The sequence below is a fragment of the Heterocephalus glaber genome, unplaced genomic scaffold, assembly GCF_053883595.1.
Source record: "Heterocephalus glaber isolate CG9 unplaced genomic scaffold, H.glaber_assembly_v1.0 deba00001472, whole genome shotgun sequence".
NCBI lineage: Eukaryota > Metazoa > Chordata > Mammalia > Rodentia > Bathyergidae > Heterocephalus > Heterocephalus glaber.
Genome location: NW_028258315.1, coordinates 28,557,369 through 28,583,102, shown reverse-complemented (window position 1 = coordinate 28,583,102; position 25,734 = coordinate 28,557,369). Strand labels below are relative to the sequence as shown.

The 25,734-nt window shown below is 43.7% G+C and overlaps 2 protein-coding genes and 1 long non-coding RNA gene across 6 annotated transcripts in view; 2 read left to right on the top strand and 1 right to left on the bottom strand.

Annotated features, from left to right (window-relative positions):
• Map3k21 (mitogen-activated protein kinase kinase kinase 21) overlaps positions 1–7,246 on the bottom strand; it is a 50,960-nt gene extending 43,714 nt beyond the window's left edge. Inside the window, exon 1 of the mRNA XM_004854637.4 lies at positions 6,327–7,246. Within this exon, the coding sequence (XP_004854694.1) occupies positions 6,327–7,074 (748 nt within the window). The 5' untranslated portion in view covers positions 7,075–7,246. The remainder of the gene's footprint in view (positions 1–6,326) is intronic.
• A 90-nt stretch (positions 7,247–7,336) lies between these two features.
• LOC106010204 (uncharacterized) lies at positions 7,337–19,126 on the top strand. Of its 4 annotated transcripts, none has more exons than XR_001184100.3 (4): positions 7,337–7,476; positions 8,928–8,990; positions 12,872–13,030; positions 13,122–19,126. It is a non-coding gene; the product is annotated as an uncharacterized LOC106010204 (long non-coding RNA). The 4 variants fall into 4 exon arrangements; XR_002398268.2 differs by having other exon boundaries at positions 8,928–9,422; XR_001184101.3 differs by lacking the exon at positions 7,337–7,476 and adding an exon at positions 7,588–7,804.
• Positions 19,127–22,873: 3,747 nt separating this feature from the next.
• Pcnx2 (pecanex 2) overlaps positions 22,874–25,734 on the top strand; it is a 226,460-nt gene continuing 223,599 nt past the window's right edge. The window contains exon 1 of the mRNA XM_087181900.1: positions 22,874–23,211. Within this exon, the coding sequence (XP_087038026.1) occupies positions 23,059–23,211 (153 nt within the window). The 5' untranslated portion in view covers positions 22,874–23,058. The remainder of the gene's footprint in view (positions 23,212–25,734) is intronic.

The following is a 25,734-nucleotide window of genomic DNA, read 5'->3' as shown; positions in this document are numbered from 1 at the left end:
CGGCATGGCAACCCCTGCTTCAGGCATGGGCACAAACTGAAAGGCAGCCAGATCCAGGCTGGGTGCTGCTTCTATTACCACCATATGTAGCCAGAGGCATCTAAGAGGAAGCATATTTGGAGGAGATGAACTGGAGTTTCAGGCTTCAAATCAAAGCCATCACAGTTCCAGGCCTTCCTAGGAGCCCCTCTGCCCCTACAATCCTCCACCAGACACATCCACTCCTAGAGGCATCCGGTTGTCCTGGGGACAGTCACTGACATTCAGAGTTAAAAAGCATCAGTCTGACAGCAAATGAAGTCAGTATTTTCCCACTATAGAAGGAGGGACAAGTCAGAGCGAGGAAGTGGTCTGAATGAACTTGCTAAACAAATTGTGATTTTTAAAACAAGGTTTTAGTTATAAATCATCAACAATCTACGTCAAACAAATGTCTAGGTAAGTCATTTTATTTTTTTATTGCCACTATTCGGACACTGATAGCATGGTCATAAAGCAAATGAGCCCAGCAGTATTCTTTCCCTTCACAGCTGTTTGTCTTTAGCAGCAGATCACACAATACTTTCATTTTCCTCAAGGACCCTCAATGGCTCCCTAATGCCCACCACTTACTGCATACATCCTAGCACAGTACCTAAGGTACTGGGGCCTTTGGCACACATGAAATGTGTTTCCTTCCCACAAAACCCCACCTCTGCCTTTCCTTCTACACACTCCTAACTGCTCACTATTCCCTGAAAAAGCCATATACTTCTATGCTGGTGTTTACTCAATTGCCTTTGAAGGGTTAAGAAACAGTAATCAGATTTTTTCCTAAAGACCTCTGTCAATCGTCACAAGAGAAGAATATGCCACAGAGTATCAGAATCAAGACATATAACTTGCTGGGGGTCACACAGCTAGCCAGTGGTGACACTAATAAAGTGGCTCCTTGGTTCACAAACTTAATTCTTTCCATGATTCTGGTCACAAACTGAATTGGATGAGAAAGAAATCAAATATCCCCATAAGATAAACACTGACCCTACCACTGAATTTAATTTGGTTCTCATCCAATTCGGTTTGCAACCAGAATAAAAGAATTAAGTTCGTGAACTGAAGTACCACTGCTAAGTCTCACTATCCTTAGAAGCCAATGTTCACACCTGCCACTGACTGCAACACTGTCATGGAGCTGGACACTTGGACACCAAGAAGTGTGTGAGAAAGCAGGGTTTGCTTATAAACGTCCTTCAGGAATGAGTGAAGGAGATGACGTCTTCCCTCGATTTCCTTTACGGTGCTCTGAGATACCTGATGGTGTCTACAAAAATGATCCCTGGGTACAGGTTAATCAGCACAGCCAGAACTAAACAGCTGTCCCGCTCACAACCATAAAAAATAACAATTGGCCTGTTTACATTTACTACTCAAGCGGAGCCATTATGGGGAAGATGCCAACTTTCTGTGACTGCTCTTCTTCCAGAAATGGAACTTTCCATTGACTTTTCAAAAGCACCTTGAAATCTCTGTCACCATTGGGCTGTCTGCACTCATCTCTGGCTCTGGAGGAAGCAGCTGTGGCAAGAGGCTTTGGTCTTGGTACAAGAAGAGAAGAAAGGCTGGGTCATGGTGGTACACACCCGTAATCCCAGTAGTATGGGGGGCTGAGGTAGGAGGATGGCAAGTTCAAGCCCCACATAGGCAACTTAGCGACTTAGTGAGACCTTATCTCTGACTGAAAAGCAAAAAGGGCTTGGTATGTAGCTCAGTGAGAAGGCCTTGGTTCAGTCCCCAGGATGGCAAAATCAACCAAAACAAACAAACAAAAACAACAAAGCAATAAAACAAACAGAAAAGCATGAGGATGGGTACCTTTTCACTGATAACAGCATAATTAACAGCTGCTCCAAATCTCTCCACATCTTATTTTGAGAGTACATTTGCTATAGTTGTATCAAATAGTTTTAATGTACCTTATACTAATGAAAAGGCTAAAAAATAGATTCTTTTCACAGTGTGTCTAGAGCTCTAAATTGTATTTCATAAAATACTGTATTTATACACTGTAATGTGCTTGTATTCGTAAATAATAAAGCAAATAGATAATAATTATTCCCCAAAGGCTAACAAAAACCAAAATTGGATAAAGGATCCTTAATCATTGACATAGAAGACATAAAAGTCAGCAGCTACCATCATCAGTAGCTCAGTTTCCTACAGATACTTATTTTCCTCTTAAGAAATACAAAGGTAGAACACAGTAAACACTGTTACAAAAAGAAAAAAGGAATCACGAGTGATGCCCACAACCTACTTTCTATCGTGAACTGGGATGAGATAAATAAATGCTCAGACTCCAGTCCAACAATTTCAACCATCCTCACAATTCTTACATTGTACATTCGATCCTTACACCCCCGCCCCAAACTTCCCTGAAAGCCACTCCCATGGGACAACTGTGACAGCCTTCATTCACATCCACCACGGTCCCTTCTGCCCAGTAGCCAGTCATCTTTTATAAAACAGGAGTCAGGGGTGGAGGTGTGGCTCAGGAATAGAGCGCTTGCCAAGCACGTGCAAGGCCCTGGGTTCAACTCCCAGCATGAAAAACAACAACAACAAAAAACTGAATACATGAAAATGGAGACTGACGCAGGAGGATCACCATGAGTTCAAGGCCAACCTGAATTACACAGAGAGATCCTATCTCAAGAAACCAAAATCAAAAAACCAGAACAATAGCCAAAAAATCACCAAAAGCCTGATCATGCCACGCGTCTGCACAAAACACTCCAAGGGCACTTGGATTGGCCTTGAGCCCACAGGTCTGACCCTCACCTGCCTGGCCCTGCACTCTCCCCACAAGAGTGGCGCTCTCCCTGCCAGCTCCACACTCCTCCACTGCACCAGGCTCATTTCGGCTCCATCTTTCTCCATAGCCTCCCTCACGTTCTCTTCTCAGAGCAGCTTCCTGTGGCCAAGCTGTCTGCAACAGCTTCCTATTCTCCACCTTAACACTGTCTACCTGCACCTACTTGTTTTCTTTTTAAAAAATTTTTTATTAGTAGATGTTTACAATATATAATGATTACATTCATCATGGGAAGTTTGTACATGTATATAACATATCTTAATTCTTTTTACTTTCCCTCTGCTTGTTTTCTTGGCAGACATGCTAATAACTGCAACTCCTCAACTGCCTTTCCCACTGGACTAAGCTCCCTGTTGGCAGGGATAGTATTCCTGTCCTGTGGTTTGCCACTGTGTCCCTGGGGCCTAGAAGAGACTGGCATGGGACTAAATGAGTTTCAGCATGCAATGATTTTCCTCCACTTTCTGAATAAATATATATAAAATTGAAATTTTCACAATAACCAGGATGAGTATATAAAACTGACAATTCCAAAGTTGCCTTATATCCTTCTCTAGCCGGGGTGTACAGACTGCAGCAAAGTGTTTTCTACCTATCAGGCATCTTGGGAGTTACAGAGCTCAGCACATTTTACAACATAAATGATGCTCAAAACCTACCAATGTGGCTCAACTTTCAATCTACTGCCTTCAATTTGAAAACAGGCAAAGTTGTTTATATCAACACAACATACAGTTATTATTGTATTATAGACACTTCTCCTATAATGTGGTAAAATTTAAGACCCATTAGAAAAGATGAAAGAAAATCTGTCAAGAGTAATAAATTCTTTTGACAAATTTAAACATTTGCTTTAAACAATAATTTTGACTGACTTGGTTTCAAGTAGTTTTCTATGGGCTTTGTTCTATGTGGAGTATGAGTGAAAATAAAACTCAATATTGATTTTTAAAGCCTTGTTTACATTGTCATTAATTCACTACCACCATAAGCAAATAATGAATAAAGTCAAATAAAACATGTAACAGAGTACCTGATATACTCAAAAATATGAACATGAAGTTACAGCTTCAGGTATCAGAAAAAATTCAAAAGCATCTGCATTTATTCACTGGGCAAACATAACCAGACAGCTAAGATAAGGCCATTTCTAGGCACTGTGCCTTGCACATTATAGGACCTATTCAAACTTTTCATTTTATATTAATTAAATAACTATAATAATGGTCATTCTGCAACCAATATTTGCCTAGGCTAGTGAGTAGCCAATTAAGTCTTTTAAAGAGTGCAACAATTTAAAGCAAAGGGAACCTTGCCTGCCAATTATAGAAATTAAAATGCTCTATAACATTTGGCAATGTATTCTGAGGGTAGTCTTTCAAAACTACATAGCAAAATGTAATCTTCAAAGTATAAAACATCTACTTCATCTCCAGTAGTCTATACAAGTTTTTCAGGTGTCAATGAAAACCATTTAACTACAGTTATTATTCCAGGATCATATTGCTTATTTTTCTATTTAAGAGTATTAGGAGTTTTTAAGATTACATTTTATATAAAAAAGTTTATTTTTGCAAAACTAGAACATAGCTTAGCATCCTCTCCTTTACTCTATAAACACTAGCAACCATGCAGTACCTTAAGAATATGTATGGACCTCAAGAGTCACTGCAACAAACAAGCTGACTAGGTACAATGCAAAGTCCTAGCTACAGGCCATTTAGCCTTCAGGTCTAAGGACCAATGCACCTGAAACTCTTGCTCATGTTGGTGATTTGCTGTCCTGCCTGCAATAGAACACATTTGCAGAATTCCAGGTTTCATGTTATCACAGTGCTGCTGCCAAGAGGCAGAAAATGATGCTGTAGCTGTCCTTACAATGTCCTTAGGTTCTGCAGAAGGCTCCCAGCAGCCACCACTGGGAATAGGACTTAGCAGGATAAATGGACAAGTCATTTGTTCTATGGCAGCAGGTTATATATTTATTTCTTTCAACAAAAGCATTCTTTAGGAAATAAACACACACTGATAGTATAGAATGGTAAATTTGAAGTTATTTATAAAAATAAGTGTATTGAAAATCATGCTGTGTTTCTACTATAACAGTCTAAAAGCAAATTGATTCCAGAGTCCTTCACGGAGCATGCCATGTAAGAGTGCTAAGATACACCACTGCCACTATTGCTTCATGCTACACTGTGCTAGACTTTGCTCTGTCACTGAAGCAGCTGAGATCTAAATTATGCCAGACTTGGGAGGACAGAGGGTTATCAAATGAAACCTGGAAGTATTCAACCTCAAAGATAGCTACAACACTCACGTTACTTGTAACTCCCACAATGAAAACTGCTACATTAGTAGTTTTCAAGTAAATTTCAGTACTGAAGGCTTCTGATGGGGAAAATATCTACACAAACATAGGACAAACCTATCCTTTCTTGTTGTTACTCTTCTTTCTGCACTTAGAGGACACTGTCGTGTAGTTGTGGCAGGCCCAATGCATCCTTTAATCTTTCAAGAGATTTCATTTCCTCCTAGGAATATGAAGTGATCTTCAATAGCAAAGAAACAACTCCAAAGAGCAATTCTACTAACTCATTAATAAAGCAAAATTTGATAGGGTTTGTACTTGGGTCATATGGGAGTTCTTTACTGACATCTGGAGAACCCACCCTGATTTAAAAATAAAGTAAATGACATGGGCCAGGTCTTTGGAATTTCAAGGACTTGTGCAAGGACAAGGGCTTGTTTTTAACCCCAAAGTTTATAATGGCACAAACGAGTGCTTCCTGTCTGGAAAAAAGAATAAATAATAAACTCGTGTCATATACAGACACTGGAATGAAAAAAGTCTTCCGAAAAACCAAAGGATATGAAGCCAAAAACAAAGTGAGAAAATATGGGGGCTGGGGATGTAGTTCACTGGTAGAGCGCCTGCTTAGCAAGCACAAGGTCCTGGGTTTAAGAGACAGCACGCACACACACACACACAAATTGAGAACTGCAATGCAGCACTTGTAAAGTGGAAGCAAAGCAGCAGTTTGGTGAAGGCCAGTGGCCACAGGTCATGCTAGAGGTTCCTCATAATTCTAGGAAGTGGTCTGTTTGCAGAATTCTACCCAAATAGGGGAAAATCCTTACACAAATAATGCGATGAATATATCATTCCTTGTCATTTCTCTTAAGGTACCTAAAGGCCAAGCTGACACCAGAAGTTTCCAGAAAGTCTAGATATTTACAAATGTTTGATCTACAAGCAAACCTGGAGCGCATCTTTTTAAAAGGCACCAAAGGACCACACGTCAACGTGAGTCACGTGCTCCAAAGCAAGTACCCAAGGCTTGCTGGCTCGCTGTGCCCTGGAGAGCCTGAGCAAAAGATGAGGGTGGCGGCCGAGGGTTGACTACCGCCCCTTTGCACCTGAGTCCCCTTGCCAGGAGCCCGGCCCCGGCTGGCCCCGCTGCTCACTTACTGTTGCTGGACTTGAGGTCCCGATGCAGGATAGGCACCACTGCCTCCTCGTGCAGGTAGAGCATGCCACGCGCGATCTGCACCGCCCAGTTGACCAGCACGTGCGGAGGGATGCGGCGCGCGCGGCGCGGACCGGATGCGCGCGGGTCAGTGGCGGCCAGCGCGCGGTTGAGCGCTCCGCCGCGCGCAAACTCCAGCACCAGGCATAGGTGCGGCTGCCGCAGGCACACGCCGCGCAGCTCGATGATGTTGGGGTGCCGCAGCATGGCGAAGAGCCGCGCCTCGCGCCGCACGCTCTCGGCCGCCGCGGCCGCGTCCTGCTCGGGATCGCGGCGCGCCGCTTTCACCGCCACCTCCTGGCCCTGCCAGGTGGCACGGAACACCTGCCCGAAGCCGCCCGCGCCGATCAACTCCTTGAGTTCCAGCCGCTCGAAGTCGACGTGTATGGGCGAGCCGGGCCGTGGCGGAGGGACTTGGGGCGCGTCCGGGGACTCGGGGCTGCACGGCGCCACGTAGCTGGCGGGGAAGATGCCCAGGCGCCGCCGCACCTGGCCGGCCCACCAGCCCTCGTCGCCCGACACCGCGGCGTCCTGCGACAGCACCTTCACCAGCTGACCGCGCCGCAGGCTCAGCTCGTCTTCGCCGCGCGCCTCGTAGTCGTACAGCGCGGCCCACAGCCCCGCGCCCGCCGGGGACGTGCAGCCCGGGGAGGAGCAGGCGGGCGCCGAGGATCGTGGGGGGTCAGCCATGGGCGCGACGGACTCGGCCTCAGCCTCCGGGACGGCCCGGGGCGCGCATCGTTCGGCAGGTTGGGGCGCGCGGGGAGCCCCGCGTGCTCGGGGACAGCGAGGTCACGCCCACCGCCCGCGGGACCCGGCCTGGGCCCCTGCGCCTGCTCGGCCACCTCGGCTGCTGCAGCGATCCCCGCGGCCGGGGGCGCTGTCGCCCATGGTAGTGCCGGGCCTGTAGCAGAGGAACGCCCCGCCCATGGCCATTGGCCTCAGGGGCCCGCCCCGCCCCCTCCAGGTCCCTGGGCCCGGGGCCCGCCCTCCTCTCAGGTCTCTCCCGCTCCCCGCGCCCCCCGGCCCCGCCCCTCCCTCTGGACCCGCCGCCTTCCGGCGCTCTCCGCGCGCGCGCACCCCGGCGCCAAGGTGAGCCGCGCCCACTTGCCTGCGGGCGGGGGTGGGGTGGGCAGCGCTGAGTTCGGGGAAGTTTAAACTGAGGGTGGTGGTGCTGGGGGAGCCTCTTTTCCGGATAGCCGTGGGGGGGGGGGGCGGTCAGAGAAAGGCTGTGTGTTACCGACCCGGGACTGGCGCCTGACTAGTGGATCGCGGCTCTGGAGCTGGGCCAGGGCGCGCCTCGAGGCGTCGAGGGCCGACGTTTGAAGTCAGCAGATTTCAGAAGGCAGTGCCAAGCGAGCCCCGGGGGCAGAGCCCGGAAGCTCGGGCCCCGGGGGGCCAGCCTGGGCCATCCGCTCGGGTAGGAAGGGCCCTTCTGTCACCTGTGCACGCGCGCTCCTGCGTGGTGAGGCCGCGAGGATCCTGGGGCAGGGTGTGAAGCTAAAAAAGTAGAAGTCAAATTATTAACATGCAAAAACTTAAGTTATCCCGTAGCAGTCAGATGTCCAGAAGCGTGGGGCCTGGGCTACCTGTTAAAGACCACGGGAGAGGCTTTGTTGGAAGCTGGGAGGCTGGGGCATGTGGGAGCGCTGAGTCACAGAGCGAGGGGCCCTTGTGTTTTCCATCTTTCAGCCTCTCACGTAAAGCCCTTTATTGTGACCTTAAGCAAGTTACTTGTTTGTGACTCCTGTTACCTCATCGTAAAATGAGAATAATAATTAGCCACCGGATGGGGCGGTTGGGAAGACTTAAATGAGTTAGATTTAAGGAGCGTAAGATACGTAGTGCATAGTAGATATTCAATAAATATTAGCTCTTATTAATATCCCTCTCAATAAGTAGCAAGCAGGTGTCTGGGACGCCTTGGCCCCTTTGGGAAACAGTTTCTAATTTTTTCTAATACTTGCACTTTTTTGCCTTCTGATTATGACAAGCAATATGGATTCTCTATAGCGACGAAATTAAGATTCCTACATAGATAAGAAAAAAATGAGTTGATCTAAGAGAAAAAAATTGGTACATTGGCACATGGATATAGCAAATTAATTAAGATAGTACTTTAATGACTGAAAGTTGGAAAATCCTGGAGTTGGTGTTTTAGAATGGAGCAGTGATATAAGTAAGTTTAAACTACAGAAAGGCTATTAAGTGTGGAAACATTTGACTAGGGCAAAGGAAAAAAAATCACATGTGAGGCTTACAGGACAAAAGGAGAGAATTTAGGAGGGATTGAACCTGCCAGAAATGTTAACATTAGGAAATAAAGACAGAAGTGTCCAAGGCAATATTCGGAGAAAAACCCTAGGGATTTAATCACCATTACCGGGCCAGAACCCCTAATCCAAAACACAGGGCCCCAGAGAAATTCAGAATTGGGGGGATTTTAATAGTGTAGTACGCATATGAATTTTAACATCTCCCAGTGGCATATGGGGCAGTCGCATCGCATGATCAAACACTAATTTTTTTCTCTGACATGTAAGAATATTGTCATCGAGTGGCATGGGCACCACTGACCACCTCCTGCCATTTCAGTCAAGAAACAGGTAAGTGTGGTGCCACCTTACAAAATACCTTTTGGACTTCAGAGTTGTGGATAAGGGCTTGTGGGAGGTGGTCAGGGTGACTTCTCCAGGTGTTTAGCTTAAGCAGGTGAGTGGGTGATGATGATGTGGAACAACCTAGGGAACAGTTTTAGGGAGACAGTTGTTTCCTCCAGGTTGCTTTGGGGACAGCTAGCTATATAGCCAGAATGTGAGAGGACCAGGAACAGAGAGAGGTGAGCAGGGATTGGAGGAGACTGTTTTGAAGCCGTTCTGTAAACAGGACGTCCTGTGGGCCGAGAAGAGATCAGGGGCCTGCAGATGCCTTGAACTGAGAAAGCCTTCCAGAGCTGCACCTCGGCTTCATGCTCCCCGCAGACCCATTGTGCCCTGCTCCTCTGCTGCCTGCAGACACAACCGGAGACCTCGGCTCAAGTAAACCTGACTCCTTGATGGAGTCACCACCTAGTACCTAGCATTTCTAACTGTCCACCCACTCTTTAAACTCTCCTCCCGGAAGAAGCAGCAGGGGCCTTGACTTGTTACCTGGGAGCATAGTGACTCTCTGGGCTTGATTATCCTGAAGTTCATTATTTGTTGTTTAGGGCCTTTTTTGTGTGTGTGTTTGATACTGGGGATAGAACTTGAGACCTTGTGCTTTCGAGGCAGCCGCTGGAACCACTAAGCTAAATCCCTGGGCCTTTATTTTAACCCCATGAATCTTATAGTTGGGGGAGGAGAGATATTGTGCCCTATTCAGAGGTATGTACTGTAACCACATCTACTCTGTCCAGCACAGCACAATCCACCTGTGTGATTCTAACACAGACAGAATGGTGACACAGCGGTTTGTGCTATGCTTGTATTCAAGTGGAAGATGATGAAAGCGAGAACCAAGGGAAAGTTCAAAGGAATCAGACCAAGAGGTTATTGTGTTGGTGTCCAGGAAGAGAGGGAATGGTAGAATGGCATTGCCTTCTTAAATAAACAGCATATTTACAGTCTTCTCTGTTTGTCTTAGAAGAGACTTTTGAGAATTGGTTTCTCTGGCAGAGCCTTCCTTTACCCATGCATCTGTTATTTTAGCTCAGTAGTGAAAGTGTGGACACAGAGATCTCTGAGAATCTTTCAGGGGCCAACAAGGTCATTACTATTTTCCTAATTAGACTACAATGTTGTTTTGTTCCCAAGGTTGACATTTGCACCGATGATGCAGAAATCAACAGTGAACTGCATGAATCCACATAGCAGGACCATTTTTTTTAACTTTTATTTGTCCATGTTTGCAGTACATAATGATTACATTCATTGTAGGGAATTGGTACATGTACATAACACATATCACTTCTATTTCTCCCCTTCCTTCCACCCCTACTTTTACTTTTCTAGCATCAGATTCATTTATTTATGTTATAAGACTTTATAAAGTTAATTATCATATATACAGATTGAAAACCAGACTATTAGGCCAAAGAACATATGAAAAACGTAAGACAGTTGTACTGAGTCAATTGGATACATACTTGTGGATACATTGTCCAAGTTGGATTACAATACCTTTTTTCTTTTTCTGCCTCTTTTCCTATTATTTGTCTTTTATTTCATATGTTAGATATATTGAGTTTTTCATATAAGAGAAACCATGTGCTATTTAAGCTTGTTTGAGTTACTTCACTTACTATTATGGTCTCAAGGGTCATCTGTTTTCCTACAGGAAGGACTCAGGTTTATCCTTTATAGCAGGACCAAATTGTATCACTCTTCACATAGGTCTCTGCAAAAGTAAAATAAATAAAAAACAGGTTTTCTTTCTTCTTTCTTGTGGTACTGTGGGTGATGAACCCACTTCCTTCCAACTAAGCTACATCCCCACTCCTTTTTAAACATTTTTTGAGACATGTTCTTGCTAAATTGTTCGGTTACTCAGCTGGGCTCAAATGTTCAGTTTTCTTGCCTCAGTCTCCCAGAGTGCTAGGATTACAGGCATGAGCCACCATGACCTGTGCCAGGCTCACTATAAAATGTGATTGACAAAGCAGTAAAAATTATCTCCAGGTCCTTAATATTCTACATGGCAAAATGGGACTTGGTAGAAAGCAATTCTGCCACGTGCTGCAGTGCCCTGGCTGTTTTAGAAGGAGCACTTGGGGAGAATCTCTGAGTTGTTCTTTAAGTGACCACTGTCACTTAAAAGGAATGACGTAAAGAAACTGTAGTTATTCAGACTTGGATACCTGAAGACACCTTCTTGAAAAATGAGTCTGTTGTTCCAACAGACAGCTATGAGTAAGTATGTGTTGCTAATGTTAAGATGTGAGCTTTCGAGCAAAATCCAGAACATTGGAAACCTGTAGCTGCTGCTGTGAGCTCAACAACTGTGCAAGTCCAGTAAGTTCTTGAAGACTTTCTGGATAAGATTGATGTGATACTAATCTAATGAGTGTAATTTCTTGAGATTGGATAACAAAATTTGGCAATGTGGAAAATTCCTGTAGCTCAATAAATCAATTTTTCCAAAGACCAATGTCATTTTAATACCACAAAATCGCACATGGGCAAAAGGTCCTTTCAAAGTGTACTGTGAAGGATTCATTGATAATGGCTTCAGATTCCATATTCTGCTAATCTTTAAGAGACCACCATGGTTTGAGCTTTGGCATAGTATCAGTGAATATTCACTCTTAGCTGAAAGCAATGTAGGTACTTCTGCCTTAGAAAAGATGGTGGTTTCCAGGAGCGGGGAGGTGGATGTAGGAGGAAGAGAGGTGGATGTGAGTCTCAGCAGGCAGCATAGGAGGTTAGTATGAGGGAGCCTGCTGTACCTTCCTGTGGTGGTTATGTGAATTTCCCCACCTGATGAGGTCCACAGAACCAGCTCACACACACAAATGACCGCACACAGAAACAGTGAGCCCCAAATGAAGTCCCAGAACTTTATCAGTGGTGATTTTCTGGCTGTGATTTTCTATAATTATGTAAGCAATCCCTAAGAGGAAAAACTGGGTAAAAGGTTTACAGAACATCTGTACGATTTCTTACAAATGCATGTAAATCTATAATTGTCCCTAAGTAAAATTCTTTTTAAAAAACTCTACTTTTTTTCCTTAGCTACTGTACGTGTCCCTATGAGGCCAGAATTCCTCCATATAGTCCATCCGGGGTGATATATATGATAACAACAAACCAGAAGCATGTAAGGCAGTGACAGTGAACCTTTTAGAGCTTTCAGTTACATAAACAGCCTGCTACAGCACACGTGCTATAGGTTCACCAACACTGATATAGCTGTCTTCTACTAGGCTAGACATGAAAAGAGTGTTATAAAAAATAATAAATAATGCCAGTCAGCTTTCCTGTGCATTATAGCTTTAGAAAAATAACTTTTTCACAAAAAGTATTAAATGTTGCCGTGTAATAGACTTATTTTTAAAATAAAGTTATAAATGTTTTACACTTCTCTGTTTTGACTGCCAATTTGGAAATTATTGATAGTTATAAGACACAAAACCCCAAGATCTTCAACTCCTTTTTAAGTGCATATGAGAGTCCTGTGGTCAGAGAACATTAGGATTTCCCTGGGTTAAATGGGGGTCAAGAAGAGGAAGAAGTCGCTGATGAAGACCTTATTCAGAGGGGACATCAGGTCCTTCATGGATGCCCTGTGCTGCTGCTGGCCAGTGCAAACAGACACGGCTGGGAAATTTCAGCAAGCTTTCATTAAAGGTAGTGAGTCTACAATATGGGACTAAACCCTTGTGTGAGCCCAGAACACTGGCTTTTGGGTCCCGGTAGACATGAGGACGAGGACGATAGGATGAGAGAGTGACTGACTTTTCCCTCTCTCTCACTGGCTTTGACATCTGTTTCCTTTCTGAATCCAAAAGGAAACACTACAACTAATCGCAGGAGAGAGCTTCCCTCTCATGGGACATCCAGTCTACCAAGGGGACAGCGGTACTCCTAGAGAGAAGAGGGGAAGAGACAGCTACCACTGGAATTCGTAAAGAAAGGGTTTCTGACATTTCAAAGTTTAACTTCCACAGGTAGGAATAGAATGCAGTTTACAGTGGAAAAATTGGGGCTGGGGGAGTGGAGACAGTGAAAATTAATCTAGAACTGCTCTTGCCATTACAGTGTCTTGCCTTGCAGTGTCAGTACTGAGAGGTGTGAAGAAATAATGCTGGGACAGAAGAATTGGTATCATGGGACATGTGCAGCTGCCAAGCAGTGGACAGACAGTAGGATCCCTGATGAACAGAGTTGTGTATGGGCTGCCCAGCTGTCTCAGTGTCCTGGTCACAGGAGAGGTGCTGGAGTCCCAGTGTGGCTGGGGACCTTCAGAAGAAGAGTGTCTAGCAGAGGAGAGGAGACTTCCAGGGACCTTCAGGAAGGGTAGGGGCAGATGAGGGGATGCAAGAAGGACATGGATGTAGATCAGTGATGATGGTATTCCGGGCATTGGGACCACTTGACCACAGCAAAGAATGTCTTTTTTTGTTTGGGGGCACTGTTGAGACAGGAAACCAGATTAGAAAAGACCTTAAAAACCAGCCAGGGTATCTGGAAATGAGGAGTGATTATAGACCCTGAAGAATAAGGAAAATATTTCTTTAAGAATTATGTGTTTTCTTTAAAAACTAGAAACATCTTTGGAAAGAAAAAATTTTTCTCTAGTTTTTAGTTATTCCCCCCAGACTTTTCATATTTCTAGATGGAAAATATGGGATGACTATTAATAACAGTACAGTGGAATTGCTCCTATCAGGTCTTGCAGGTTTTTTGTTTTGTTTGTTTTTGTTTTCTACAAGGGATTGAGCCCAAGGCCTTTGCCCTGAGCTACATTGTTCTTTTTTATTTTTTATTTTGAGACAGAGTCTCACTAAATCATTAAATTGCCCAGGCTGGGCTCAAACTGGTAATGTAATCTTCCTGTCTCAGCTTCCCAGAGTGCTGGGGTCCCAGGTGTGTTCCACCATGCTCAGCTCAGCAGCAGTCTTTAAAACAAAAGCATCTTGGTGGCTGGCCTGGGGCTTGCAGTTTATTAGCATTGCTGAACTCTGCCACGCTCTGGGAGATGAGGAAAGTATGAATGTGTGTGAGGCATCATTTAGTTGGACCCAATATTACCTGCCGAGCAAGGAAAGACAGGTGGACACCGATTAACAGCTTGGCTGCTGGCAGATCCAGGTTCCAATCTCTGCTTTGTCCTTATTCAGCCCACAAACAGTCTTAGTTCTTCAGTCTCCTCCTGCATGGCATGGTGTTGACCAACAGTATCTGTCCCATGGTGTTATTCTGAGGATTCACTGAGCCAGTGTATTAAAGCAGAACATTTAAAGCCGAATATTTAAAGCTGTAAAGGCTGTTACTTCATATTAGTAGCTGATTATGGAGGACCTATTAAAATAGAAAATTCAATAGCATATATATCTCTCCTCTTCTTTGCTTACATTTGGTATATTTTCTTTTTTTAATTTTTAAAAATTAACTTTATTGGTACATTTTAGGTATACATTATGATCACATTTATCATTGGGAATTTGTACCTGTACATGATGTATCTTAGTTCTTGTTTTTTCCCATTCCTCTTACCTCCCTCCCATCCCTCCACCCCTCTTTATTTACAGAAGCTTTGTTTCCATTTTTTCCTTTTTATATTTTTTCTTTCGCTTCTTTCCTTTTCCCCCTACTACCCCTTTGAACCTTTGCTTCCTATTTCACATTATCTATTATACATTTTTTTCCTCATTTACACTTTCAGTTTCTCACACCAGAGAGATAATTTGGTATTTACACATGTATTCTATTTATTTCACTTAAGAGTATGGCCTCGATATGCATTCATTTAGCTATAAATGTCTCTATCGTTCTTTATGGCTGAGTAGTACTCCATTTGATAAAAAAACCCCACATCTGCTATGTTTTCTTACATTAAAGATCAGTTTGATTATTCCAAAAAAGTTAAACATACTCCACAGGATAATCATTATTAGAAGTTGGAATGCTAGCTTCCAAGGTTCTTGGATACTTCACATCCAAAAACATGCTTTCCAAGCAAATGACACAGGCAAATATCTGAGCAAATGATATGTATAGTAGACTAAAACTTCTATCCAGTTGTTACCACTGTTTTTACTTATTCACTATGAAAAATACTATGATAAAGTAAGAAGTGTGTCCATTTGGTTTGTAGCAGAGACAGGAGCAGACAGTCTGAGTCGGCTCACCATTCAGCACACCTTTGTTTTGAATGTCAGGCCCACTCTTGGGACCTGGGATATAAACGCTGACAAAACAAAATGCCCTGTCTTCATAGAGCTTGTGTTTTAGCAGGAGGAAATGGAAAATGGTCAGGAGAGATATGTACATTACATAGTGTGTTAGAATCTGATAACGGCTGTATAAGAACAGGATATAAAATGGATCAGGGATGGTCTGGGAGGCAGGGTGAGCAAAGAGTGGAGACTTTCAAGAGGGTGAACAGGTGGCCCCCTGGGGGAGAAGAAGCTGGGCACATACTGGAAGGAGATAAGGGACCTGGGCAAGCTGTTAACTGGAGAAAGATTAAGTGAATAAAAATATCACAAGAAGTGTGTGTTTTGACTCAAAGCTCCAGAAGGTCCAGTCCATTACTCCAGTATTGTAGGTGGATGAGTATAAATGTAAAGTAGCATAAAGTTCTCTCTGAATGTCTTGTGAGACTACACATAGCCCCTTTCTCTTAAATCTGATCCTCTGGTTTCATTTTCATACACTTAACGACATGGGATTCATTGAATAAAAATAACAAGGATGATGGTGGTGGCGATGCTGCTGACACAGCAGTAAGTGAACTTGTATTCACATTGACTGTTAGGTGTTAAAATTGTTAATTCTGTCTGCTTGTCAGGTTACTGTTTCTTCTAGGGTTGGTTCCAACTGGCTTTCAGCCTTAGACAGAGGAATCCTGAGCTGTGGGTTTTCTGTAACTTTAATCACAAGACAAGACTGGACCCCTGCCTCTCCTCTATGCCTAAAGTTACAGAGTTCCGCCAGGTCTGGGAAAATGGACAGTGAATTCCTTCTTTGGATAATGCAACAATGTAAGAACCTGAGTAGTTCCAGAAAGCCAAGGTCATTTTCAGACCCTTGGAGAGATCCCTTCTGAAGTACAACTGCAGACCCGGCGACCTTGGGTCTGAGACAGGAAGGCTGTGATTCCACTCGGAGTTGCCATTTTGTACATCTGTCTTATCAAAATTAGTTTTAACTTTTTATAACTGACTGGATTCTTTTCAAACATAATGACTAACTCTTCACAGCTTACTAGAAATAGTAAACAGAGGACACAGAGGATCAAGATGAGTTAAAAAAAAAGCAAGTTATCCTCCTATCATCATAGCGAGTAAACCATAGAATGATAGGTTTATACGTGCTTTGTTTGTTTTTAAGAAAGTGCCTGCCGCACCCCCTGCATTTGCCAGGTGGCTTTTCTACCCTGTGCAAGGCTTTTATTCTGTCTATGAAAATGATAGTTTCCCTGCATATCAGATCTTCCTTGGGGGCGGTATGTGACTTCCTTAAACTATGCTGGGACCCACAATAAAACTCAAATTCACACCATGAGCCTCCTTGGAGAATCTGATCTTTTCTTTTAAGACCCTATTTTTGAAATCTATATGTAAAAATAAAGAAAGATTAACCTACTCCTGTAAGAATATGATGGATATGGTAAAATTATGCTTTTGAACTTCATTAGAAGAGAATTGCTAAACAAAAGCAACCACTTTTTTCCCAACTAGTGCATGTAGCATGTGCTAATCCAGCACCTAATACATATAAAAGCAATCTCCTGCTTTTGTTTTTTCATGTTTTTTTAACCATCTCCTGAAATATCTTCAGAACTCTTCAGTAAACCTGGCTGGCCTCTCCTTCCCTTATAATAAATATGGACACACATGGTGATCCCTTCTTCGGGCTGGGTTTTATTCTCTGTAAGAATCTCCTGGGCCCAAAGCCTCAGTGTCTGCAATATGATGGGAGCACCTGACTGCCCAGGTGCTCTTGCTGTCCTATAGAGTTGTTTTGTTATCCTGAAGGTGCTAATGACTGCGAGGTACTGGGAGAACTGCAGTGCACCATAGAGATAGAGCTGTAAAGGCTTGTTTTGTGGTTACGGTTTAATCACAGGGTTAGCAGATATCTTCCCAACCCTTAGAGCAGTACATTATGAAGCTCACGGTTAGATGAGCCAAGCTTGCAGTAAGCATTTCTTTTAGGGATGTTTCCTTAGCTGATGCTTCTCTCAGAAAACTACTTTTTTATAATAACAGTAAGAATATCTTTTGAAAGTCTTCAGCTTTACTTTGATATTAGGCAAATTCTGAGCCCTGGCTTCCATCTAGACAGAATACTGATTCTCCTTCATACTAACTTGGGTACTAGAAGCCTTATTTTTCCTACTTAGACTGATGCTAAATTTGCTTTTAAAAATGAAGTTAATATTCTTCTGTTTATTAGTCTGTAGATGACTTGTTTTCATCTTTTTTGGGGGGGGGGAACATCGAACTTGGGAACTTGTGCTTGCAAGGTGCTTTCATCTATTAATATTTTCCATGTTTGGAACGCCTGTAGAAGTAACCTAGGAAGCTTTTATGTGTGTATTCTAATTATTTTTTGCATACATATTTTTATAATAAAATCCATATGTTTTAAAGGCCATAGAACCAGGTGTTCTTATTAAATTTTAGGAGCCCTGAAGCAGGAGGGTCATAAATTGGATCCAGCTTGGGCAACTATGTGAACTTAGCAAGACCCCATCTCAACAACAACAGCAACAGCAATAAATAAATAAATGAATAGATCTGGTGATGCATATCAGTGCAAAGGGCCCCGTGTTGCAGTAAACAAACAAACAAATACATAAATAGCCACATATGCAAAAGGATGTTAGAAGTTTAAATTTCTCCCGTGTTCCCTCTACCTGTCAGCCATCCATTTGTTTGCTTGCAGTTAGTTTGTGTATGTCCAGCATTAGAGTTAACTACACAGCCAGAGATAGAGGTCTGCAAATGTACTTCAATGTATTATATCTTAGTGCAGTGGTGGCGAACCTATGGCATGCATGCTTCAGCGGGCACACAGAGCCCTCTCTGTTGGCGTTGGAGCCGAGTCACCCCAGCAGCTGAGCATCGGATAACAGTTGTTTTTTTTCTAAACTAAAACCTCAGTATTCAGGTTTAATTGCAGAGTTGGCATTCTGCAATAAGTAAGTGGGTTTGGGGTTGTAGTTTTGGCACTTGATCTGTAAAAGGTTCGCAATCACTGCCTTACTGTTTTCCCCTCATGTGTCTTAGGGAGGGTTTCACCACATAACTTTTAAGCAGCCTCATTCTCTTTAGCCATTCTGTCGCACTCACCATGTGCTGCATTCTCATTCTTTAATGAAGTCCTTTGATGGACATTTCGATTGCTTTCAATTTTCTCATCACACAGTGCTGCAGTGAATATCTTCTTATGTTTCCCATTTGCACAGGTCCCAGCAGACAAGCAGGATAAATCCCTAAGGGTGTAGTCCATGCATCCCAGGGCACTTGCAATTGTGATTTTGATGGATCTGGCGGCAGCACCCTACACTCTGACAGTATGCTCCTTGCCCAGCACAATATGCTTGGGTGACACACGTTTGCACTGTGGCAATCTGAGACTGGCAGCTCTGCACATCTCTTTCTGTTTCTGTCACTGCAGTTACCCTTTCTGTCAACTGTTTCTTCCTTCCTCTGCCCATTTTTGATTAGTCTTTACTTACTAATTTTGAGGAGTCTTGTGTATATCAAATAACTTATCTATATGTCTTGGATAGGCAGTGTACATATTTTTCCTGGTTTATCTAAATTTTATTTCTTTGTGGTATCATCATGCAGATTTTTTTCTTTTCCTTTCTCTTGTTTGGACTTCTATATGTTTGAATCTTTTCCTTTATGGCTTCTAGGTCATAGTAGAAATAATCTTCCCTAAATTTTGAAAATGATTCTCCATAAGTTTTCTTCTATCTCACCCACCCCCCTTCCAGCTCTGTCCTGGCTCACTGACCTGTCTCCGGGTGCCCAGTACCACTGCCACCTACTGGTGGAAATCTCAGCACTGTCCTAGCAATTCTTTGCTTGCTTTTCCATACTGGACATTGGTAAAAGCAGTACCCAAATCTGAGACATTTTCTTGTGCTTCCACTCACAGGCCTGCTGCCAAAAGCTAGGCTTGCCTGATTTCTGATTGTACATAAGTGGAATCGTGTATTGTGTGCTTTATTGAGCTGATCTCTAAGATTCATCTGTGTCACGGTATGTGATTTTAGTTTGTTCCTTTGGGTTTCTGATTAAGTTGGTTACAAATTAATTGAACAAGAATTAATACATTTATGATGTTGAATCTTCTGGGCTTACAACCTTCTATGCCTTTCTATTTGTTTAAGGTCACCTCTGTCTTACCTAGGTTACATAGTTTCTCTGTGATAGCTGGTTTTGGTTTGATCCCTTGCTTTGTTTAGGTTCCAGGGTTCTGAGAGGTTGGTTTCAGTAGCTTTGCCTGCATGGTCATAGATTTCTTGGGACAGTGTGGCTACCAGCTCCTCCCTCTGTGACTGCAGTCAGTGCCTAAAGGGTCTATTTTAAGGTTAATTTTTCTTTTCTTTTGTCATTATGGAAGTAGAAGAATGACGTGCCCATTTAATGTTTAGGTAATATTTAGTGCACAAGCTCTTCAATTATTTTCAAGAATTTTCCTTGGCATCCATTATTTTTATTATGTTCTTCAGAGACACTGTATAGGAGGTTTAGAAAACAAAAATTTTTAAATCCCCTAGAAAACATATATAGGATACACACTGGTTACAAGACATGAATGAGCTAATTAGGTGTGAAGAAGTGCTGTCATATGGGGGGGGGACAAGCTTTCTGCAGTACTGACATCACTGTTTCAAAGACCTTTGACTGCAATACATAACTCATAAGGAACTTTTGTTTACTGTATTTGAAAGTGTTCTGCTGCCACCTAGTGGTACAAAAGAGTAAAGGCAACTTCTCTTTCCCTTTTCTGATTCCTCCCCCTCCTCTTGCCCTCCCTTCTCCGTCCTCTCTTAATAACCAATGTCTTCTACTCCAAACTCGACTTTTAGAATTATATGTAGTTGAAAGAAATAGAATATATTCGTTATGTTCTATGTTTGTGCTTAGGCAGAGCCAAGCACACTTGAGAAAGTATCATTCTACACAAAAGGAGTTTCCCTTTAACAGATTTCTTGTATTTGTATACAGAGTACTGTTTAAATATATGTACACACTTCACAGTCATCAAAGTGTGCTTTTTAATTACATCCAGGACAATGGATGGCAAGTATGAAAGCAGAGGGGAGGACAAGAAGTATGCTTAAGTGTCTTCATATTAAAAAGTTAATTGTCAAAATAAAGCCAGTTGTCAAAATATACAGTGCCCACACTTAGCTCCTGCCCAGCCCAAACTAGGATCCTCTCAGGAGAGGCTTACTTGGGTGGCCTCCTTCACTGCTGCACATTTTTTTAAATGCAGTGTAGTCAGGTATCTGCATGTCACCATCTCCCACCCTTGAAGCTGCTATGGCTTTGCCACCTTGGTTCACTCCCAACAGCTGAGTCCTCCTGACCACTTTTAGTCTTTGCTTTGGGTCTCTTCTTTGGCATATGACACTAGGAGCTACTCCTCCCTTGACATGCTTCTCTGTATATTTGGTAATATCATACTCCTGTTTTCTTTGTCTTCTCTTTCTTCCTTTTTCTCCTGCCTGTGCTTTTAGTGCCTATAATCTGTGGTAAGTAGATTTCCTCTTAGCTCCTAACTCTACAGGGCATGGTCATTTCCTTTTATAGCCTAGCTTGTGATCTCTCCCAAGTGCATGCATCTGCATCAGACACCTCTCCTGGGCTCCAAAAACTTACACTTCTCACTACTCCTGAAAGCTCCCAGGAAACTCAAATTCAATGTAGTCTTTTTTTTTTTTGCTAAACCTCCTTAACTCAATTGATTTTAGAGAACAATCATCCCAACCAAGAACTGAAATCCATTAGGTACCTCATTCCTTTACCACTACATTGAATTGGTCCCTAAGCCTTAAGTTTCATCTGGTCCTCAACACCATGTCCCTTTCTGCTGGGTCGGGTGCTCAGCATTTCCCTCTGTGTCACTAACATGTGTCCTGGTGTAAGGCCTCCCAGTGCCTGCCCATTGCCTAGGACATAATCTGAAGAACTCTGTATGCACTGGAAGCTGACTTCTGCTTATCTCATTAAGTTGCCTACTGCCCCAGCCCCTTTCCTTCCTTCTAAGGATGTTAGGCTATGGTGATATTTTCTCCAACTTGCCACCTTCCCCTTTCCATACTTATATCTGCCTAGACAGCCACTCACATTTAAGAAATGTGTCTGGAGAGTGAATCTTCCCTGGGGTCCCTGACCTCTCGCTTTCTCCCATGTCTCCTACTCAGTGTTCCAGCACTGTCATGTATGTGGATCGATACACCCACTCCTGATGGAGCATGCAGCATATTTTATTGCACCTCATTATGGTTTGTGAACTTCTTCATGGTAGGGATCATGTTTATGTTTACTTTTTCAACCTTTGGCAAAATGCCTGGCACACAGAGAGTGTTCAGTAAATATTTGATGACTCAGGCAGAACTGGCCTGTCACATGGCTGCTCTGCATGCACCCACACCCAAAGAAGTGACCCTGAGAAGCAGGTCTTCAGTATGGAAGATAGGCTGACTCATGTTACACATTGAGGAGACACCCAAACACCTGTACCTCTGGGAGAAGAAAGCTGTGGCCTTACATGACTTCCAAAGTCATTCTTAGATAAGACCACAGAACAGGGTTTAGAATGGTTCAGGCCGCGGACAGACACACTGTCGCTGTGACCCAGTGTTTCTCCACTCTCTGGGCCTCTCCCCAGCACAGGCTCCTCCCCTCACTTCAGCACAGAAACGGGCAGGGCATGCCTTCCCCAGGACTGGACAGGGCAGCAACCAGCGATACTGCTGCAGACCAGAACCAAGAGGCCATGCCATCTACAGGGACACATGTCAAAAGAGTGATGTGTTTGGGAAGATGAGGCAGGCATGACCCAGGGCAGGCATGTTTGATGACCATAACGCCTTCTGATCTTTTTCTCAACGCCTCAAACACACTGGCCTTCCTCTGCTCATTCCTAAGGAAGTCATGTTCCCTTTCGACTCCTGCCTTTCCAAAACCTACCCTCAGCAGAGAACCTGACGGGCATCTACTGTAAATCATGAAATATATAATAGCTGAAACCTTATTAGTTCAGTGATTCCTCCTAGTGGGTCTTCCATTTAAATAGCGGGAAAAGACTTAGACTAATGATTGAGTTAAATAGCCAACTGCTGCCTGGGATGGTCTAGAAGATATACAGAAAGGGCAAGAACACTAACTAAAACTTCTGAAATTAGTCAGAAAAAGTCAGGGTGGAGGGGGAAAAACAGCTCAGTGTGAATGGAGGAGGTAGAGCTGGGACTAGCAGAGCGGTTGGAGTCCAGGAGACACAGTGCCACTGGCGGTGGTCAGGAGAAATTATTCTAAGTGCTCTGTGGTAGGATCTTGAGTTTGAGTAAATTTATTGGTGCAGGAGGCAAAATAGTACCAGGCCAAGGAATGTGTCTTGGTCTGTCTCTTCCATACGAGAACATCCTTAAGAAGAGTCGGGGAGAAAGGGAGGGAGAGCTGCAGAGGCCAAAGTGGGGAGGCCTAGGGTCTCTGAGGTCCCTTACAGCCCCAGGGAAGGAAGGCAGGCGCGGGGCGGAGCCTCGGGATCATCCTCCGAGCAGTGGCGCGGAGCACGACGGGAGAATCCTTCCTCCCTCGGACATGGCGCCCACCTGCCCGGCGGCAGCAGCGGCCCCTGGCGCCGCGCTCTGCGGGTCCGGGCCGAGAAGCCTCTGGGGCGGCAGCGGCGGGGAAGGAGGAGGCGGGGGCGCCGAGGGCGCGGCCCGAGCGCGCGCGCGGTAGAACCTGGGGCACGTGGGGCTACACGGGACGCCGCCGGCATGGTGTCCCAGGTGCTGCAGCTGCTCCGCCAGGGCGTGTGGGCCGCGCTTACCGGCGGCTGGTACCACGACCCTGAGCAGAGCAAGTTCACCAACAGCTGCCACCTCTACCTGTGGCTGTTCCTGCTTCTGCTGCCCTTGGCGCTGCACCTGGTGAGTCTCGGGCTCAGGGGTGAAGGAGGAGAAAGAGGAGAGAAGAGGAAGGGGAAGGAAGGAGAACAGACCGCGGTGGGCTTGCCACGGTGTGTGAGAGGCTGGAAGGGTTTCGGGAACTGGGGACAGAGGATGTGCGGGGGACCCGGGGCTCAAGGGAAGGGAAAGAAGTAGGAAGGACTTCAGGGGCTCCTGACTCATTGAGAATTTATCTCCTAAGTCAGGATGAGTCAGACTGTGCCCTTGGCTGGAGAATGTTGAACTGTCCTGTGGGTGCCCAAGCTAGGCCTCCTGGCTGCTTAGTTTGAGGACCATGCTTGGTATAAAATATTGCACTTGATAACCAAAGGGCCAAACTAAATAGCAAGAGCAAACCTATACCAGTAATGAGTCTTTCTCTCTCTTCCCTTCCTGTTTTAGCTTGGAGAAAGCAGGTTCAACGATCAGGTACTCAGCTTACAGGCTCCACTCCACTGGGGATAGAAGTTGGTAATGATATGGTAATGGATAAATCTGATGTATTTTTATGCTAAGCAGAGTATTACAGCATCTTCTTGGGCTGCACATGTGGTAGGGTCATGATGGCTGAATTCTTGCTGAATAATTACATACCTGACCTTGGGTAAATTAATTATAGCTAATTGAAACAATGGTGGACCATATTTGAAAAGATGCATTAAACTTTATGCACCAAGAACAAATTTTGATATGTCTCTTGAAGGACTTTGTTCCTAAAACATTAGTTGATCATGTTCTCCACAGAAAAAGTCTTCAAGCAGTTGGCATAGCCGACAGATCCTGAGTTTGACATCCTTGATTGTCCATGGCTGGGTGCCCCTGTGCTGTTTTTCTGGCAGTGTGTCCAACGGTCAGAGCTATGTGTCCAAAGTCAGATCTGGGTTATACCTCGGCTCCACCACTTCCCAGCTCTGTGAACGTGGAGGAAGTTACTGACTTTGATATTTCATTTTCATATCTGTAAAATTGGAAAAACAGTAATAACTGGTTTAGGGAATTGTCTGGGGGAATAAAGTGAAACAGTGCGTGTAAAGTCACATGTCTGACAAGACTCAGTCCTGGCCTTAAACTTCTCTTCTATTTATTAGCTAATATTTAGCCTCATGCTGGACCTATCTAAACCTTATTTTTCTTATTGTTGTACAAATATGATAATGATCACTTCAAGGGAAAATTAAAATTATACATGAAACGTATTTATTATAGAAACTTCATGGAGGGCCTTCAATAAATCCCAGTTTCCTTCTTCTCTGATTTTGTGCATCATTTTTTTTCTTAGCCCATGGCATCAGTGCTCTTTCTTTGCCTAGAAGGGGAGTTTGGCAGATTCATGAGGTTCACATTTCTCGATTCACATCCTGCTTCTGCTGCTGCTTGACTCTATGAACAGAAGCCAGCTTCCCCAAGTTCCAGCATCCTGGTTGGCAAAGCAGGGATGATAATCCATTCCTTATAGCATACATGTGAGGACCGGGTGAGATGATGAAATTACACCTCGGTACCTGGCACATAGTAGGTGCTTAATTCACATAGTCTTTTGTTTTCCTTTCTTGCTTTCCAAACTCTCTATCCTTCAAACCTGGTGAGAGAGCATCTCTGTCTCAGCTTCCTTGAATCCAGACAGCTAGCTCAGTTTCTGTTCTCTCTTGCCCTTATAACATTCTTTATTTATGATTAGTGTTATGGCACTTTGAATTCCATCTTGTGCTTACTTGTTAGAACATATGTGTATTTTGTATCTACCCTTAGATCATGAGCTTTTTGAGGCATGGATTTTGATTTTGTTTATTCATGTTGGTTTTCCATGCTCTACCTGGCAGAATACTTTGCAGTTGGTTTATTCATGTTGGTTTTCCATGCTCTACCTGGCAGAATACTTTGCAGTTTCTTGTATATAATGAACTGGTCCATCTCTTTCTATTCTAGCTAGTGTTATATATTCATTCGCATTCTCTCTCTCTCTCTTTCTTGATAACAAAAGCAATATCTACCCCACCTATAATCCTGCTGCTCACCAACAGCCACATTAACAATTAATGTATGTTTCTACAGATGATTGCTCTATGAATATGGCCTCACTTTTACAAAATTTCATGCAATGTTTGTTGTATACATAAGAGCGGAGCCCTTAACTTCTACCTAATCATACTTTATTCAGTACCTTGATTTCTATCTTATTTTTGTAAATAGGAAGTTACTTTTAGTTAAGCTCCTATTATATCATTACTTAAAAATAATTTTTATATCTTTATATCAGTGAGCCAAAAATCGTATATAGGTGCATTTATTGTTGTTACCTTTTAATATGTAGCCTATCTTATTTTTTTTAAATCTTGGATTATCCTTTCCTTACCCTGTTCTCTGATCTCTGAAAGTGCTTTTAGAAAAGAAAGGCCCTCCCTCAGCACAAGGTCTGTTTTCACCTCTTGAGGCTCAAATACATTTCTCTGCACTTCAGGGTGGCCTGTAATTGTCTTTTTCAGTTTGTTTTACTTACAGTAATTC